Consider the following 20,448-nt stretch of genomic DNA (forward strand, 5'->3'; position numbering starts at 1 on the left):
TTTTGCCTAACAGCTCAAATCCCATTGCTTTCTCTTTTTGGCCTACCATAGCCTGTATTAATGCCATGTTCAGGCCAGTCAGATCAAGCATTTGCTTGATTTAGTGATGTAGACTTTATCAGGTTTAACTTCGATAGCATAATCAAATACAGTGGCATTTATCACCTGAAGTCCAAATTGATACAGAAAGTACAGATTATTCAAAACTATTTAGAGTCATAAAACATTATCATTTCCCAGGCAGACATAAAAAGTGAGAAAATTACAAAATGTCTGAAACAAGCTAACGTCAATTATTCAATTTACATTTCTCTTATTTTTAAATACCACGAAAACACTCACTGGCACGTGGCAGAGCTTCTAACTTAGTATATTGCTCGTTGGATTTGATGATTTTTAATGCTTTTGTGTAAAGTTGAAAGAGCATCCAAAACGCCAGTGATTCCATTTTTAATTTAAGCATGTTTTTCTGATTGACCCATACAGTACCTACGCCAGAAGAGATGTCAAGTCTAACTCCAGAGTCTTCCCCAGAGTAAGTAAATGTTTATTTCTTATGAGTGCAAACATGTAACCAGGAAATTTCACTGGTTGTACATGTAAATGTCCAGTTTTAGGTGAGATAGAGTCCATTGTTGAACAGACTGGACATCAGTGCAATTCAAAATCGAGAACTTACTTGCAGCCTAACATCTCAACAGCAATTTTTGTCTTTTAAGCACATGTAATAGCATTTTCTGTCAATGAATTTGTGAGAAAGCTAAACTTTGAATTCTTCCAGGTTCCCAGAAACAACACAGTAAACTGAAGAGTCAAGCTGGCAGTCACTATATCTTAATATTTCATGACTGACAGCACAGCTAGCTGTTCATAGACTACAGTTTGATTTTCTCAGTGTAAGATAGGAAACATTCTTCCTTTCAAGGCTATGTGCTTTTTGTCTGCCTCTCTTTCCAGAATAACTCAACAAAGTCCAATGTTTTCTCACATGTCAACCATGGTTCAGTTGGTAGTATTTTCGATTCTGAAGTCATAAGCTTGTGGATTAAAATCTGATTTCAATGGCTTGAGCACCAAAATGTCACTGAGAGAATGCTTCACTGACTGGTGTACTGGCTTTCAGATGTGATGTTAAATATAGGCTTTGTCTGACCTGTGAAGGAAATGGTACAAGATCCCATTCCACTATCCAGGAGAAAGAAGAGTTATCCTCTGTGTTTTGACCAATATTTGTCTCTTAATCAATGTCAGGGGAAACCGTTTACATGATGAAAATCACATTGCTGTTAGTGGAAGCTGTAAATTAGTTGTGTGTTTCCTACCTTGCAACAGCAACTGTGCTTCCTGGGCTATAAGCATTTAGGGGTGTTACATAAATCCCCATATAAATGTAAGGCTTGTCTTTTTTTTAAACCAGTGACTACCATGATGATGGCTGAGTCTTAGTCTATTTTTGTCTACTATTCTTATGTTCCTATGGCTAACACACTTGAGATAGCGTGGACAAATTCATGAATCCTGTTTGGTTCGGAAATTAATATTTCACGTGCTTTACAAATTACTCTATTGCTGTTCCTAATGATTCTTTCATCTGTTTTAAATATTTATCTATGTACAATCAAAATAGTGATTTTGTGATAAAACTGTGCTGTGTTGGAGTTATAAATCCACAAGATTTACTCAGGAAATACAGTGTATCATTGCCATCCTGTAGGATAATGGCTGTCCTTATCAGATTATTTCTCACTGTATATTGCATGATCAAACAAAATTCAACAGTCAATCTCTCGTCTCACCATGAAGCATGTTACAATCTTCCTTGCACTTAATTTTAGTTCTGAGTTCATGTCATCTACAAACTTTGCAATGATGCTTTGTATACCTCAATCCAAATATGTATCAATAAATTGCATCTATCCTGACATCAACCCACTGAAAGTCAACCTTAAAACAAAACACAGATAAAAAATCAAAATAAAAGACTGAGAACCTGCAGTACTTTCCTAGGTGAGGTAGCCTCTGTGGAGTCAAATTAATGTATCATAACTATTCTAATGAAGGGTCCTTACCTGAAATACCAAAATGCCTGCTATCTGTAGAGATGCCACACGATCTTTGAGCATTTCTAGCATTTTCTTTTCTTTTACAAAATGATCAATCCTCGTAGAATTTCACATGCAAAAGTCATGTGGGATTGTGCATCAGGAGGTACTAGAGTAAGTTTAGCAAAAAAGGAGGGAAAAGAGGCACAGCCTTAAAAGTCTTCTGTCTCCCAATAATTGTGGAAGAAAGATACTTGTGCTCTGTGAGCCCATTTATGCATCAGGGGAACAGGAGTTCAACATCTTCAGCCTGTCCATGTTTAAATCCTATTTAACCTACCAGTAGAAAAAGTATTTGGTTAGTTGATCAATTACATTCAAAATTGTAGAAACTTCAATTAATTCACCCCTTTCATCTTTTAGATTCCAGGGAATACAAATCTAGTTTGTGTTACCTCTCTTCCAGTTTTTGCCTTTTGACTCCTGGTAACATACTGCTAATTCTGCATGGCACCCTGTTTTATGGTCAATACTGAATATTTTTCTAAAGTGTGGTGCCTGGAATTGAACATTGCATTTCAGGTGTGGACTTTGTAGAGCTGTGACAGAACATCTTCCTCTTTGTATTCTACTCCTCTAGTTATAAAGACATTCCATTGGCCTTTTCTTTAAGCTGTCTACTTAATTTTAGTGATCTATGTACACTGATCCCTACATCTCGTCAGAGCTCCACTGTTGCTAGTTTTTGACCAAAAGGTAATAGACTAGTTCTTTTTCTGTGTGATGATTTACTACTTTCCTACTTGGTGTGACAAATCTATACTGTGCTCATGTAACACAACTATAGAAATATGTTTGTCCTTCCATGAGCATTTAGCCATTCAACACCGTAATCAGCACAGAAGGAACTCATTTCGATTGATCACATTCGCCAATTCTTACAAAGAATAATTCAGTTAGTCCCATTCCTTGAGTCTTTCCTCAATATTTTCGCAATGTTTCTCCTTTGAATGTTTTAAATTTCTCTTTGAAGGCAGTAATTAAATCTGTGCCACCCTTATCAGCCACAGCATTTCACATTGTAACCATTTTTTTGCATGAATAATTTCTTTTCATGTTATCTCGGTTCTTTTGCCAATGTTGCCAAATCTTTGCTGTCTGATTATCGACCCTTCAGCCGTGGGAAAGCTTCTCTTAATTAACTTTATCTAAACTGTTCATAATGTTAAATACCTGCATCAAATTTCTTCCTAGTCTTCTCTAACTTGAGAATGATGTCACCTTCAATCCATCCACAAAACTATAGTTCACTCACCACTGGAACCTTTTCCATAAATCTCTACCATACAATTTACCATGCCTTTGCACCCTTCCTAAAGTACGATGCCTGGCATTGAACTTGGTATCCTAACTGGGATTGAGCTAACATTTTATAAAGGCTCATCATACATTGTTTGGTATTCTACTGCATCCCATACGCTTCAATTGCTTTGTGAACTTCTCAGCTTTAAAGATCTATGCACAAGTGCCCCCATGTACCACCTCTCCACAGCCCTGCAAAATTATTCAATTTAGCAATGTTGTGTCTCTTCTTACTACCAATTATATCAGCTCATACTTTGCTGCGTTGAATTTCATTGGCCATATTTTCACCGATTTCATTAGCAAGTCTGCAGACATATGATATTGATTACTACAATCCTCAATATTTAATCCATCTCTTAGCCTCAGGCCATCTGTGATTTTGTGTGTCAAAACAGTTGTGGCCAAAGTACTGATTCTAAGGAAATATCGCTCTATGTCGCTGTCAGATCCAAACAAAAACCATTCACTTCCTGTTTTTAATCCCTTAACCAGTTTTGATGCTACTATGCTTTTGTCAACAAGACTATGAGATGGTAATTTATTAACTGCTTTTTGAAGGTCCACACACACAACATGGGCACGAATCCTTGGAGTATTACAATTCCAGATGTGATTCCCCCAAATGGTTATGCTCCTGGGTTAGGAGGGATAATCTGGCTCCCCTTCTCAACCCCTTCTTCAGTAGTCACAACAAGGTTAATTTAGGAAAGGATCCCTTTCCTCTTGAAAAACTTTTCCCGGCCCAAATACAATTGTTCTAAAAGGAGACAATTTAACAAGGCTTCCTTAAATGAAGGAAGAGTGAGTTTAGTAGCTACTAAAACGTAAGAAAAGTTAATCAAAGATGACGTATATGCACAGAGATTGTAAGTGAAAACTGAGTCCAAAAAGTAAATAAAAGAAAATTCTAATCAATTTTTTTGCTTGTCTCTCATGAAAAGGTTGTGAAATGTTGTTGCTATCAAGGTTGGTTCCCCAAGCTGTTAAGTATAACAGTGCGATATAACAACTCCCATGGCAAGGGCAACAGTTGCAAGTTCTCTTCCAAACCATACACCATCCTGACTTGGAACTATACTGCTGTTCTTTCAATGATGCTGGGTCAAAAAAAAAAATTCAACTTCTACCCAAACAGTATTGTACGTGTAGCTCAAGAAGGCAGCTTACTAGATCTTCTCAAGGGCACTTAGGGATGAACAATAAATGCTAGGCCAGCCAGAGACACCCACATTCCCTGATTCAATAAAAAAAGTTGTGCTTTCATAAAACTGTTCAGTATAATTGTATTCTAACTTGCGTCAGACTGTTCATCAAGCCTACTCAATTGAGTCATATAGTCTATGAATATTTTAAGACTTTTTTTCCTTTATTGAAGTGGAGTAGCTGTGTCTAAAAATAATGCTGCTGACTTCATAAGTGGGGGTGCAGAAGAAAGAGAGTGCGGATGTGTATAATTTATTTAACACTAGTAGTTTTGATTTCATTTTAATTTTTCGTCTTGTCAGTATTTCCAGCACCGAAAATTCTGTTCCATTGAAGTGTTTTTTTCTTTAATGTGTATCAAACAATTGCAACACAAAGGTGGAATAATAAATCTTGTCCAAAATTAAATCTCCATATGCTTGATATCATATGCTGTAAATGTATCACAAGAATCAGCAACTAAATTTATTATCCAAATTGGCAATGCTGTTGTTCAATCAGCTCTCTGGCTACATTTTCAACAAAAATAAGCCAGGGATGTTTAGGCTAATTAGAAATGCTGGGGCATAGGAATAATGCAGTTCTTAATTTACAATAATCAGTGCACAGTCCACTGTATGCCTAGCAAGCTCACATTACATTCAGACTTCTACTAACTGAACATTAGAAAAACAAAGTTTATTATCAAATTGCAATCATAATATTGTTTTTGAGTCTTTATAATATGTGCAGTTGTTCTTGTTGTTGGTACCAACATTTATGAGGTTTTGATAATATTCAAAAAATACCATTGAATAGAAGGGTCATATGAGGCCTCAAGGATAATCACCCTGCTGTTTTGCAGGCTTTTTCAGGACAAAGTGTGGTTCCCATACTCAATTACAAACCATGGCCAATGGCAGGACCAGCACGTTTTCACTGCTGATGATGGAAGAACAGGAACCTTGATAGATAGCAATAGCTTACAACTGGAACACTCTTCAGGAACTTCTGTTTCCTTTAAGCACAGGAAAACAGCAGGAAATTACCTGATGATTGAAATTGAAATGGGAGGCTTTTATGAGCAGCTGAAGAGGAAAACTTAAGACCATAAAGTATGGAGAAATTAGAAAAGGACCTGCTTTTAGGCAGATCGCTACCACATAGAGATTACTACAATCTTCAATGAATCTAATGTGGGAGACTTTATATATAGTTAATAGGGTCAATGTATAGGTTTGATCCTCTTTAATCTACAATTCATTTGCTCAGCTGAGAGAACCACATCCTCATTCCGTGTACCTATCTCAAAATTACTTTTCATTATTAAAAATTGTTACTTAGCTTTATGTGTTTATCCTTAAAAAAATCCAAACCTTTCTCTCAAGCCATGTTTGCTAATGGGTTTGCTTCACAGCTCAGAAACTGCTTAGGAGCAACTACAAAAGCTGAGTCAGTTTATTTGTAGAATGAAATGGTTCATTCTAACATTCCTACAGTCAAAGCATTATCTCACACTGGGCTGGATTTAATCAGCATGAAGGGGGCACTGATAACACGACTGTTATCCAATGCCTGTCAGTTCGATGGGGAAGCCCAACAGTATGAAGTGCCTTTCAGGACTTCTACATGATTCAGAAGAAATCCAAGTAGCTGCCTGTTAGTCAGGGACCTGCAGTTCCTCATTGTTGTCAGCATCACCTGAAACAGTGTGAACCGCTTGCAATGCATAGGTCCAAGATAACCAAGCGAACCCATGCCAAACTTGACTAAGTGCAGAATGTGGATCACTAAGTGAAGGTCATGGGAGCAGGTATGTGGCTCCACCTCCTAATGCCAGTTGGATGCAATAATAACCCCCCACCCCCCCTCCTGCAATTAGTTGGGCCTCCTAGTGGCTATGGTTACCACTGTATTGCCAAAAGCAAATAACCTTAATGGAGACTAATATTCAGACTTGTCAACATTGGATAATGCTTAAATGTTGGATTCTGAGTTGCAGAGGCCCATTGCTTCAAATAAAAATGATAAACTTAGTTACAAGTAGCAATTGCTGGATTTGACCCAGCAATGTTACAATATTTTCCTTTCTTCTTGTTGTCTTCATTTTATTTTTTCTGTTTCTTTTTCTGTACTTCTGTGTTCATTATTTAACTGGCTGTAAGTTTCACTCTTCAGCAAGAGAAAAGTGACATCTATTGAGGCAACGCTGTCTCAACAATCAAAACATTACGGAAAAGTGCATAGTACCAAGATAAACCATGCAGCGTTACTAAAAAGAATTGCTATGAGAAAGTATACTTCAAAACCCTTTTCCTAAAAGCCGGATGAATGTTACGATTCACTGGTCTGATGCATACACTCTGGAGATTGTGACCATTAGGCAGGAAATCATAAACCTCTTAATTTTCAGAAATTTCAACATCTTAAAGTTTCTCTTTGATGTGACGTTATTTTTATATGACAGAATTATATTCAACAATTGGAAAATTGTAAATTGTCTTTATCTTAACATGTTGAATCCAGATTCATAAACCTATGCTTTCATTTTTTTCTGCTTAATGAAATTGAAATTGGCTTATTAAGAACTAAATGTAAGGATTTGGACTCTATGCTAAGACATTTATTGTTGGGAGATAACCTTATGGTAAAAAGGACAATCTCTAATTTAAAAGGCAAACTAACAAGGTTTCTTGGGTGAAAAAAAATTAGGGCTTAACATTCTACCAGTCAAGGCCATGGTGCAATTCACAGGCTCAGGACTTGCTGATATATCTTTCCAGGCTTCCTGGGACGAATGGGTCTTCTCTTCATGGTTCCTTGAACACAAACTCTTGATTCATGACATTCTTCAAGATTTTAACAGTAAACCTAACTTTGATATTGATATAAAATCTCGATGCAGCTTTAAAATTTCATCTCTAATTTCCCAGTCTACTTTAACTGCTGTAGCAGCACACTTCATAGTTCCTTGCTGAGTGTTGCACTCCCTTTCTGTTGAAAGCAATTTTCTAACAAAGTTTGCTCACTTTCTCTTAAGGTAATTATTTTTATTTTAATGCTGGATTCTCATGCTTATCTGGGATTCTTGTGAAAAATCCTGCAATCTCTTTTTTTTAAAAGCTTCACCCATGAGGCTTAGACATCGCTGGCTGGCCAACATTTATTGCCCCATTCCCAATTGCCCTTGAGAAGGTGGTGGTCAGCTGCCACCTTGAATGACTGTAGTCCATGTCCTATAGATTGACCCACAATGCTCTTAGGGAGAGAATCTCAGGACTTTGACCAGTGACTGTGAAGGAATTGTGATATATTTCCAAGTCAGGGAGGTGAATGGCTTGGAGGGGAACTTCAAGTGCTGGTGTTCCCATGTATCTGCTTATCCTTCTAGATGGAAGTGGCTGTGAGTTTGGAGGGTGCTATCTAAATATCTTGATGGATTTCTGCAGTGCATCTTATAGATAGTACACAGTGCTGCTACTGAGCCATCAGTGGTGGAGGGAGTGGATGCATGTTGATGTAATGCCAATGCCATTTAACCGTTAGGCTTTGTCCTCAATGATATCAAGCTTCTTGAGTGTTCTTAGAGCTGCACACATCCAGGGAAGTGGGGAGTATTCCATCACATTCCTAACTTGTGCCTGATAATTGGTGAACAGGTTCTGAGGAAGTGGATTATTTGCTGCAGTACTCCTAGCCTCTGACCTGCTCTTGTAGCCACTGTTTATGTGGCAAGTCCAGTTGAGGTTCTGGTCAATAGTATCCCCAAGAATTTTGATAGTGGCAGAGTTTCATTGATGACAGCACCATTGACTGTCAAAGAAAGGTGTTTAGATTGTTTCTTATTGGGGATGTTCATTGCCTGGCATTTGTGTGATGTGAATGTTACTCTCAACGTGGCAGCCCAAGCGTGGATATTGTCAATATGTTGTTTCATTTGAACATGGGCTGCTTCAGCATCTGAGAACTTGTGAATGGTGCTGAACACTGTGCAATCATTGACAAACATCTCCACTTCTGAATTTATGATGGAGGGAAGATAGTTGATGAAGCAACTCAAGATAGTTCGGCCTAGGACACAACCGTATCACTGTAGGCATCTCTGAGCTGTTACAGCAAACCTAAACCTACAACAATTACTTATCAACTAGCAATGTCTCATGCAAGTGCCAACTTCCTTCTAAGTGCTAACTACTAATTTATAGCAGGTATCTTGAAACAAATGTTATCCTCTGAAAAATGCAGAGATTCCTGCAATCGCCATACTTACATGCCATTTGCAGTCAGCACTTACAACATTCAGCACATGTTTGAGCATCTATGTCATAAAAATTCATGACTTTTACTCAAATCATATCAATTATTGACCAATATGAAGAGTGCACACCACTTCCCTGAGCTAATCCGAAATTTTCGTCACTAATTCTTGACCTGTAGGAAGAGTGCTAGTGGCTTCCCTATTACAATCTCTAACTTTAGCTTGCACGCTTGACATATTATTCTCCTTCTCAGGCCATTCTCCTTGCCAATCAGGATCCCAGTTTTGGCTTTAGATTGCTGCAGCTTAAATGCAAAATGTGTTCCAGGTACTACATTTGTTTATTCTTGAGTTCTTGCCCTCCTTAAAACTAAATTGCACTATTTGATACTTGAAGAAATGGTAAAATCCCAATAATACAAACAAATTCCGGCTTTCTACTCTGCTTAAACATAGCAGAATTTGATCACTCACCATTAACATGTAGTATACATCCTTTAGTTTAGTAACCAAAGCAATTTGAGGCAAAGAGGTATAAGCATATACCAGCTGGTTGATTAACTTCTTAATGGAGGGACCTTCCACAAGTTGATAGTTGGGAATGGTATCTCTCAAAACACAATATTAAGTTTCGGAAATTCCCAGTGAGTGTAGAATTATAATAAAACTATTAACGTATGAATTAGGAATCTGGAGTTACTCCACTTTATTTCAATGTGAAAATTAAATTTACAAAGTGAACAACTGACAGCTCTGCTAATCTGCTCCAATGACTCATAATTCCAATGAGTTGGTCACTAGAGATGTGTTCGCATTTCTTGTTGTCGTATCAAAATACTGTACCCCAATGGAAAAGCCAGATAGACATACAAGAGAATGATTTTTTTTTATCTGTGGCTGATCAGAAGTTTTGTTTTGTTTTATTTAGGCTTGCCAAAAAGTCATGGTTTGGTAACTTCATCAACTTGGACAAAGAGGAGCAGATATTTGTCGTCATCAAGGACAAGCCATTGAGTTCCATCAAAGCAGACATTGTCCATGCCTTCCTTTCCGTAAGTATAATTTTTTGCTAAATGTACAGCTGGATTTCAGAAAAAAGATTTTCATCTTTTTGTCTGTGATTAGAATGAGATTCTGCCTTGGTAATGTTAGCAAATTTAAGTTTAATGATTATAGATTGTTTAATTTTCTAACTAATAGGGTATGATTGAAATCTGGAAAAAGATACCTACACAAAAAAATGTTCATCTACTTACAATGTAAGATGTGAAAAATTAATTTATAGTGTCAGTCCTGGATCTTGCATTCAGTGTGATTGTATGCAAAATGTAACTCTTACAACAGCACTGCCATCTAAAGTGGATATTTATTGAGAAACTATGTATTGCTTGACCACTATTTGACTGCTATTTCATTGTGGGCACAATGTGAGTATAAGCCTGTAGCTCCCCCATGGTAGGTGTATGTTTAAGAAGAATTGTGGAGCATATATCTTCCCAAAGAGGAGGAAAGCTGAAATGACAGGGGCAGTAGCTTTTTAAAATTATTTCCCAAAAAATGAGTCAGGCACATTTTTTGGCACCTTCAAAACTGGGAAGACCTAACAATCAGTGGGAGGTAATAACATTGTGCAAATTCAGAGCAGAACAGTTTTTGTTTGATTTTGCCAAGAAAGTTTATTACTTTGTCTACTGCTAAAAATAAACTACAAATAACAAATATTTTTTGAAATGCATATCTCTGCTATTTAATACTTCTATTTTTGATAAATTTGTTTGCATTGGTGATTTCTGAATAATATCAGTATGGAGTGCAGGTCTGGGCTACTGTGGTTTGAACTTAGATTTTAGCCCACCCCATACATTATGAGAGGTGAGCCAGTTGAGCAGTTGGAATCAGGGAAATTCACTTCCACCAAGCCTGATTCATCACTGTTTTACCTCTTGGCTCTCAGATGATGCTGCAGAATATATTCGAATCAAGGTCTAAAGTTGTAGTTAAGAGCCCAAAACAATTTTAAGTTTGCAAAATATAAGTCTAACAGTGACCAACAATTCAGAAATACTGACAGGAATACTCAGAAACTGACGCAGCTTGCAGGAACATTTAAAAGTTCACTTGAATCCAGTAAGGTAGATGAATAGAATCTCTTTTTTTTCCTTAATATAGTGTCAAAGCATGTCTTTACATGGAGGTTGCTTCATGTTCATTTGTTTGACTTACTCATCCTTGAATAAGCAATTTAAAGCTTCTCTTGGGTGCCATTTTTGCTATCCACAGCAAAGTGAGTAGATATTATATCTAAGTTTCTAGGGAAATTAATAATAAATCAAGGACTGGAACTCATTAAAGCAAATGTAAACAAGAAAGCAGTATTTGAAAACCTAATACCACTAATGACTGAGAAATCATAGGAACAGAAATGAGTCATTTTGTTCATTGAACCTGTCACCAGGCTAGGGGTTTAAAGGATATAAGTGATGAAATTCAAAATGCACAAACCACAATCTTCCAAAGTACTCTTGATTGAGAAATTGTCCTTTTAGATTAGAAAACTGCAAATGTAACCTTTATTTAAGTAAGGTGTAAAAGAAAAACAAGGAAATTGTACATTTGCTCGTGCAATATTTATTGTGGGGATGCAATTGGAGTCTATCATACAGAAGAGAGTAATAAGAGCATTTAAGATAAATTTAAGTTGATTAGTCAATGTGAATTTGTGAAAGTAAAGTCATTTCTAATAAAGGTAGGTCAATTTTTTGAGTAAATTACTAAACCAGTAGACAGGGACTGCCCATGGATATAGTTTAAATGCACTTTCAGAAGACAGTCATTAAGTTTCAATGTCAAAGTCTTAGCTCAAATTAATGTTATACTGTGTCAAAACCCAGGCAGCATATGTGCTTCCAGAGGGTTTACTCCTGCTCTTTTCTCACCCTAGTAATTTGCAATCTTAGAACTGCCTTTCACAGTGAGGTTTATTTTCCTCCGGACTCTTTTTCTCGCCCAAGCTATGTATCAGTTCTTGTGTTGTTTTTAAACTCATTTTGAATTTTATCTTTTCCATTTGGCAAAGACCTTGTTGATAGTGAGAACAGATTAATCAGCTTGAACAGATTGATATTAAGAAAGTGGATATGCTGGAAATTCTGGGAAGCATCAAGATAGATAAATCCCCAGAGCCGGACCAGATATACCTCCAGGGCCGGACCAGATATACCCAAGGTTACTATGGGAAGTGAGGAATGAGATTGCTGTGCCTCTGGCGATGATCTTTGCGTCCTCACTCTGCACGGGAGTAGTACCGGATGATTGGAGGGAGGCGAATAATTTTCCTTTGTTCAAGAAATGGAATAGGTAAATCCCTGAGAATGACAGACCAGTCAGTCTTATGCTTGTGGTCAGCAAGGTACTGGAAAGGATTCTGAGAGATAGAATTTATGACTATTTGGAAAAACATAGTTTGACGAAAAATAGTCAGCATGGCTTTCAGAGGGGCAGATCATGCCTCACAAGCCTTATTGAGTTCTTTGAGGATGTGACAAGACAAACTGATGAAGGTTGAGCAGTGGATGTGGCGTATTTGGATTTCAGTAAGGCATTTGATAAGGATCCCCACTATAGGCTCATTCAGAAATTTGGCTGTTTGGATAGAGAATTAGCTGACTGAAAGAAGACGGCGAGTGGTAGTGGATGGAAAGTGTTCCGCCTGGAGGTTGGTGACCAATGGTGTCCCACGGGGATCTGTTCTTGGACCTCTGCTCTTTGTAGTTTTCATAAATGACTTGGATGAAGAAGTGAAAGGATAAGTTAGCCGATGACACAAAGGTTGTTGCTGTTGTACATAGTATCAAGGGCTGTTGCAGGCTACAACAAGACATTGACAGGATGCAGAGCTGGGGTGAGAAGTGGCAGATGGAATTCAACCTGGATAAGTGCGAAGTGATTAATTTTGAAAGTTAGAATTTAAATGCTGAATACAGGGTTAAAGACAAGATTTTTGGCAGTGTAGAAGAACAACGGAATCTTGGGGTTCACATACATAGTTACCACCCAAGTTGATAGGGTCGTTAAGAAGGCATATGGTATTTTAATGTTCATTAACAGGGGGGTTGAGTTTAAGAGCCATGAAGTTTTGCTGCAGCTCTATAAAACCCTGGTTAGACCACACCTGGAATATTGTTACCAGTTCTGGTCGCCTCACTGTAGGAAGGATGTAGATGTTTTAGAGTTGGTGCAAAGGAGATTTACCCTGCTTCGATTGGAGGGCTTGTCTTATGAAGAGAGGTTGAGTGAGCTCAGGCTTTTCACACTGGAGAGAATAAGGAAGTGAGGTAAATTGATAGAAGTGTACAAGGTAATGGGAGGCATAGATCGAGTAGATAGATAGAGACCTTTGGCCAGGGCAGAAATGGCTGTCATGAGAGGTCCTAACTTTAAGGTGATTGGAGGAAGGTACAGGGGAGATGTCAGAGGTAGGCTGTTTATGCAGAGAGTGGTGAGTGCGTGGAATGCACTGCCAGCAGTGGTAGTAGAGTCAGAGACATTTAAGCGACGGCTGGACAAGCACATGGATGGCAGTAAATTGAGGGATGTGTAGGTTAGGTTGATCTTAGTTTAAAATTAAATGCTCAGCACAACATCGTGGGCCAAAAGGCCTGTACTGTTCTGTGAACCCCAATTTTGTTATTTATTTTATTCATTCATGGGACATGGCATTGCAGGCTAGCCAGCATTTATTGCCCGTCCCTCGTTGACCTTGAGAAGTGGTGGTTAGCTGCCTTCTTGAACTGCTGAAGTCCACATGTCCTAGGTTAGTGATTGATACAATTGAGTGGTTTTCAAGGCCATTTCAGAGGGCAGTTGAGAGTCAATCGCATTACTGTAGGCCTGATGTCACACATAAGCCAGATCAGGTGAGGATGGGCAGATTTCCTTCCCTGAAGGACATTAGTGAACGAAATGGGTTTTTCCAGCAATCAAATGGGTTTTTTGGTCATTACTGGACTCTTAATTCCAGATTTTTTATAACTGAATTTTAATCTGTTGTGGCAGGATTTGAACCTGGGTCCCTCGTACATTAACTGAGTTTCTGGATTAATAGTCCAGTGATAATACCACTAGGCCCATTGCCTCCCCATTGTTATGATTCCCAATGCAGACGGATCACCTGAAATTATTGATCTTTGCCAAGATCCCAATGGAAAAACTAACTAATAAGATTTCATTGTTATAATCTTTAACAATCAAACCAAAACAGGCACATTGTTGTCACTTTGAACTATAAATTGCACTTTGTACACCCAATACAACAAATATATCTCTCATTGGTGTACTGGCAATCATCTTAGTCCATGTGGCGGTGGTTTGTTCAGTCACCATGTCCTTTTACTAAACAAAAACTGAAAGAACTGCAGATGCTGTAAATCAGAAACAAAAAACGAAATTGCTGAAAAAGCTCGGCAGGACTGGCAACATCTGAAGAAGGGTTCTCAACCTGAAATGCTAACTTTGATTTCTGTCCACAGATGCTGCCAGATGTATTGAGCTTTTCCAGCAATTTCTGCTTTTGTTCAATTTACTGCTCTGTTTTATTCAGATACATGTTAGCAATTTTCCTTCGCACAGAATTTGGCCACTTGGTTGCTTCTGGGAGCATTTATGTCCATGGAACTCAGATTGTCACCAGAAGGCCAAACCCCTAAACTCAGTTGTTTATATGCATGGTGGAATGGTTTTCCCAAAATAACTGAAGTTGCCATAGTAACCTTATTTCACTATTCCTACTTCTAAACTTAATATCCATGTTTCATTTTTTTCCAGCTGTCTGTCTGCTTTTTCTCTACACACACACACACACACACACACACACACACACACACACACACACACACACACACACACACACACACACACACACACACACACACACACACACACACACACACACACACACACACACACACACACACTCCTACCTACCTCTCCACAGTCTGCCTTTTTTGATGTCCTGCTGAAATCTGATCTCTGAGAATTCTTCACTTGTATCCGAAAACACATTCTCTGTTTCCTCAGCAATATGAGGTGCCAAAGTCAATTTCCCTGAAATCTGCTGTCATTGCCACAAACCTATATTTATAACCCTGTTTTCCCAGAAGCTAACTTCCAGTTTTATTTTCAGTCAGGGACTGTCTCACAAAATGCAAGCTTTGAAAACAAAGTTAGTCAACGCAACTGTTCATATTGTCCATTTGATCTTCCAAATAGCAGATTTTATCTCATTAGTTAGCACCACTGGAAATAACTACATTACACAGATTACAGTGGTTGAAGAAGGTGACTCTCTCACCTACAATCCTGTCAAGCAACTAAGGCTGGGCAGGAAACACCTACTTCCCTTGACCAAATGAGAAAACCCAGAAAGGGTACAATATCCTTTAAGATCTGCATTTCCACTTTACATCAGCCTCTCCCAATTTAGTAGGAAATGTAATAATTCCTTCACTAAAGGCAGCGTCTGGGTTGCATTCAAATGCGAGGAACTGGATAGAAGATCAATAGAAACCGAAAGAACAAAATAACGTTTCTGGACCCGAAATGTTAACTCTGACTTTTCTCCACAGATGCTGCCAGACCTGCTGAGCTTTTCCAGCAGTTTCTGTTTTTGTTATAGAAGATGAATAGGTTCACCTCACGCGAGATCCTTTTAACAAGCAGAACATCGCCTCATCGGGCTAGATTGAATTTGAATCCAACTTCACCAGGCAATAGAACGCAATCGACCTTGTAATGTCACACTGTTCTTCTTGTGACTTAGTATTAGTCTCATTCACTGCTAAAAACAAAAGCAGAGATGTGATCACAATTTGATAGGTTGTCACGCTGAAGTGTGATACTACATTTCATCAAATTGAAATTATTGGAGGAGCTGTTGTTGCAGCTGCACCCACACAGTTGTTAAAGCTTTGATGAAATTTTCATTAAAATATGTTTTTCAAAAAAAGCTGTAGCTCATATTTCATATCTCATTTCCCTGCCTGAAATACAAGCAAAATGTTGTTGAAAATTGTACATTTTCACTATCTTAAAATATAAAGTTAAGTTGATGCGTTGATTGGAACATTAGCTGGCTTGAAATATGTGTGTTTCTTTATGCCATTCTTGTTGACCAAGTTACTCTGTTTCAAATATTTTCTGTTACTGTTTTAAACTTGAAAGTATTTTACTGGAAGAGTTCAATGAGCAGTCCTGATGGTGCTCCTCCACGGGTGACAAATGTCATCATAACTTCAGATCGAAACCACAGTCTGGAATATTAACATTTCAATATTACTTTAAAGACCATCAAACTGGAAGACTGATGTAAATTCACATGACAGCTGGCTGAAGTTTATCATCTTGATTCTGTTAATATTTCACCTCAGGGTATTTCCTCCTTTAGAAGTTTGATCAAAATGGACAGACAAATAATTCAACTGAGGATTCTAATATCATTAGTAATATTTAATGCTTCAGTATGAAATTAACCTGGTTTCAATGATTGTATATCCATCAGCCAAATTGTAAATTAGCAAGATAGTCTATTTGAGTCTTCACAGAGATGGAATAGTATGTTGTGAGCATCATCACTGTTAGAAGACACTGCGATCACCATCAACTCCATCCCTCCACCCATGTCAGTCTTTTTCCAGTTTGGACATCTGCTGCAAAGAGGCCTGTCTGTCTTCTTCAAGAAGAGGTGTTTTCCTGAACTGCACTGTATCTCCTTACAACTCAGTCCATTTCAATTTTCTGAGACATTCATGAGAAAGCTGTCAATACTCTTGCGAGAGCAAACTGTGGAGTAGAGACAGTTATGGTAGAGAAAGAAAGAAAAATACATGAGAAGTTGTTTCATTATAAACATCTACAACAAAGAAACATCATTTTAATCAAGAAGTTCAGAAATAACTGACAGTGAAACTTAGTTTAATTAATTCAACTTGGAAAATACAGCATGATACTCAAGAAAATGATGGATTAAATTACTCCAGATGCTGGAATCTGTTCTGGAAACTGAATTGTCTAATGAAGAGCCGTCCAGGTTTGAAACATTGGCTTGCACTTGCTTTCTATAGGTAGTGCCTGGCCGACTGTGATTTCCAGCATTTATTTTTCACTTAAGAGAATGAAGTTCTGTTAAGTAGTTTGTTACATATCTCTCCATCCTAATTAAGTCCTCAGAAAAAATCATGGAGTGGATTTTGGAGCCTGCTCCCCACTGAAAATGTGGTGTAAGTCTCCCAAAAATGTTCAGAATGACAAGCTACCCTGTACCTGCTGTTCTTATGGCCACATCAGTCTCTTTGTATGCTCAGCTGATCAGCCACTGTGAACTCAAAATCTACTTCTCTGCCTTTACTGTCATAAATTTGAGAGATTTGTTTCAACTTCATTTCAGTTTCCAAAAATTAATGCCTAGCTGCCTGTCATTGATTGCATTACAAATTACAAAGTTGACTTGGTGTATTCATTCTCTGTTTGAAAGCAAGCACTTTGAGGACTTTCAAATACAAAAGATTGCACATGTTTAACATGACCTGTCATTTTACTGGTTAAATCCTGTGATCTTTCTTTCTCTCAGGACTGAAACAGCAAGCATACATCAATATCTGACATAACCCATTTTACTTGCAGTCCACTGCAGTCAACAATATATTACATTCCAGTTAGCTCCAATCATTTCTTGACAAAGCAAAGAGCAATGCAGGAGTGTGAACTGAAAACTAGACTGATGGAAAAGGATATTTAAATGAATTATGGGAGCTCATGACTCTGGAGGTTGCTGTGTTTTAAAAAAAAAATGTTAAAACCTATCATTCATTAGGTAATTGACCTCAGGTAAACAATAATCTGAGTAGAAACTGAAAACCCAAAGTCATTCTGCAGTCCATACTTAACATATCTGGCCTTCTGTGAATTTGTTGATGCAACTTGCATAGATGAACATGGGTTAAAAAGTATGTCTGCAGTATGTTCAGCTGCATTATTTCATTTCTGCATTATTTTATTAGTGAAAAGCAATATGCAACATGTTAAACTGCTTCTAGGCAGGAGTATTTTCAATTATAGTCATACAGCATAGAAATATACCTTTTGGTCCAACCAGTCCATGCTGACCATGTCCCCAAACTAAACTAGACCCTGAGCTTGAGTTTGGCTTAGCCCATATCCCTCCAAACCTTTCCTATTTATGAGCTTACCCTAATGTCATTTAAACGTTATAATGGTACCTGCATCCAGCTTTGCTATGTATATAGAGAAGGGCTATTTAAAATTTAAATACCCAGAAGATCAACCAATAGATTGTTCTAGTGATTTCTAAAATCATTTTTTTCCCATAAATATTTGTCCTGTTGTACAGAGTCTTGCCAGTCAAGCCATGAGCAGTAGACATTGGAAGGATGGCAATTGCCAAGTGCACTCTCAGCAGTCTCTGTAATGCAGGCCTAGAAAGACCTGCCAAGAAAACAATGTAAATGACACCTTTACCCATAGCAGTGGCCTGCTTTTATAATGCAGAGAATCTGTCACTCTGAAGGTGAACCCCAATTTTCTAAATCAAAATCTAAACTGTAATGGATAAAACTAATCTAGGACAGTAATGCAAAAATGGACAATAGGGAGTAGGCATTCTGTGTACACATTATTTTCGACTGGAACAATACATCGAACAACTGGCTGCCAATTTGTTGTTCCTTATTTTTCTGTAGTGCCAGAAACTAATTTCAGCTGTTTTATAACCAAAACTTTAGCAACAGTTGGCACACAGGGTTCCATTTTTTAATCAAACAATTATAACAATATCAGTAGTTAATCTATTGAGAATAGGGTCAGGTATCTAGATTAGAGTGGTGCTGGAAAAGCACAGGCTTCCTGATGAAGGGCTTTTGCCATAAAACGTCGATTTTCCTGCTCCTCCAATGCTGCCTGACCTGTTGTGCTCTTCCAGCATCACTCTAATCTAGACTCTGATCTCCAGCATCTGCAGTCCTCACTCTCGCACAGGCGATAGTATGTTCAGAAAGCATCCAATCTACAATTATAAGAAGCAATATGGCAAAGTTAAAAAGAATAGAGCCTTTCCTTAAAAGCACTAATACCTAATTGAGGCAAATTCTTCAAATCCATTGGTTCAGATGAGGTTATTGAACAGTTAGTAATACATGACTCAGCTAATGGTAGCAAGACTGGATATGTTTAAATGGTCAATAACAACAGAAAATGTTGAATATATTCAAGAGGTCAGATATCATCAGTGGATATAGGAGCAGAGTTAACGTTTAGTTCAGTGACTTTTCATCTAGAGATTGTCCCTCTAGAACTTCCAACCTCATAATTTCCAAACCCTTTTACTACCTTTCCAAGATCCATAAATAAGTCTTCCATGGTTGAGCTCTCGTTCCAGCCAGTTCCTGCCCCATCGAACTCATTTCCATGGATTTCAACTCAATTCTTTCTCCTCTTGTCTCTTCCAACTATCTATGACTCTTCCATCAGTCACTCTAAAATTTGCCAGTTTCCTGGTTCTAACCTTTTCTTCATTGCGAACTGTTTGAATGTTTCCGACTTCTTCTTTGGATTCGCTCCCAACCAGCGCCCTTCTCCATCTGGTTGAATTTGTTTTTACATTGAAGAATTCCTGAACTCCACCCATTTCTTCTAAATAAAATGTATTGCATTGAGTACAAACATGAGTCTTAGCAGTGTTTGCCTTTTGTAAGAAATGTAGATGATTCTCTGTAGCAGTCCTAGTCAGGCTATGTCCTCGTCTCTTTTGCCATTACTTTGATGGACATTTTAGTGTTTTTCCTGTTTTTTTTCCCTGAACTGGGCAGTTTCATCAAGTTTGATTTAAATTTCCACTCTTCTCTCAACTTCACATGGTCTATTATGGATGTTTCCCTTCCCTTCTCTTCCATGACATTTCTGTCTTCATTTTTGGAGGCAGGCTATCAAGCAATATTCAACGTAAACCCACTGACTTTCACAGCTACCTTTTTATACCTGCTTCCTATAAGAACTCTTCAATTATCTGAGTTGCATCTATTATGATGATACAGTCTTCAAAGATATGTCCTTGCTTTTGTCAATTGGGGATTCCACACATTGTTGTATGATAGAATCCGCAATCATGTGCATCTCATTCTCTGATATCTGTTCTGATTCTTGTCCCTTTCTCCGAGAACCATGGTGAGTTTTCCTTTATCCTCCCCTTTCAAGCCACTAGCCTTTTAGTATTAGACATTTCTACAACCTCCAGAGTGATGCCGCCATTAAACGCATCTTCCACACCTCCCCTTTTAGGAATGTAAAGACTTGTTTTCTTGGCAATATCCTTGTCCACTCCTCAGTCACTCCCTATTTTTGTCCCCTTCCCATGCCAACTTGCAATGCAAACCAGATGTAACAACTGTTATTTACCCTTCATTCATCCAAGACTCCATATACTCTTTCCAAGTGAAATACCAATTGATTCTTCCTGTCAGTTCAGTGCGCTGCACTCAATGTTCATGATATGTCTACCTCTACATTGGGTATATTAAGTACAGACTGGGTGAC

At 38.0% G+C, this 20,448-nt stretch overlaps 1 protein-coding gene across 1 annotated transcript in view; it reads left to right on the plus strand.

Moving 5' to 3' along the window:
• The window catches only part of LOC122557836 (serine/threonine-protein kinase BRSK2-like), a 966,919-nt gene that overhangs the window by 881,198 nt on the left and 65,273 nt on the right, over positions 1-20,448 (plus strand). Inside the window, 2 exon segments of the mRNA XM_087996588.1 lie at positions 487-535; positions 9,776-9,899. Of these exon segments, the coding sequence (XP_087852714.1) occupies positions 487-535; positions 9,776-9,899 (173 nt within the window).

This window comes from Chiloscyllium plagiosum, unplaced genomic scaffold (genome assembly GCF_037043375.1).
Source record: "Chiloscyllium plagiosum isolate Xiang-an unplaced genomic scaffold, Cpla_swu_hap1 HiC_scaffold_18, whole genome shotgun sequence".
Taxonomy (NCBI): domain Eukaryota; kingdom Metazoa; phylum Chordata; class Chondrichthyes; order Orectolobiformes; family Hemiscylliidae; genus Chiloscyllium; species Chiloscyllium plagiosum.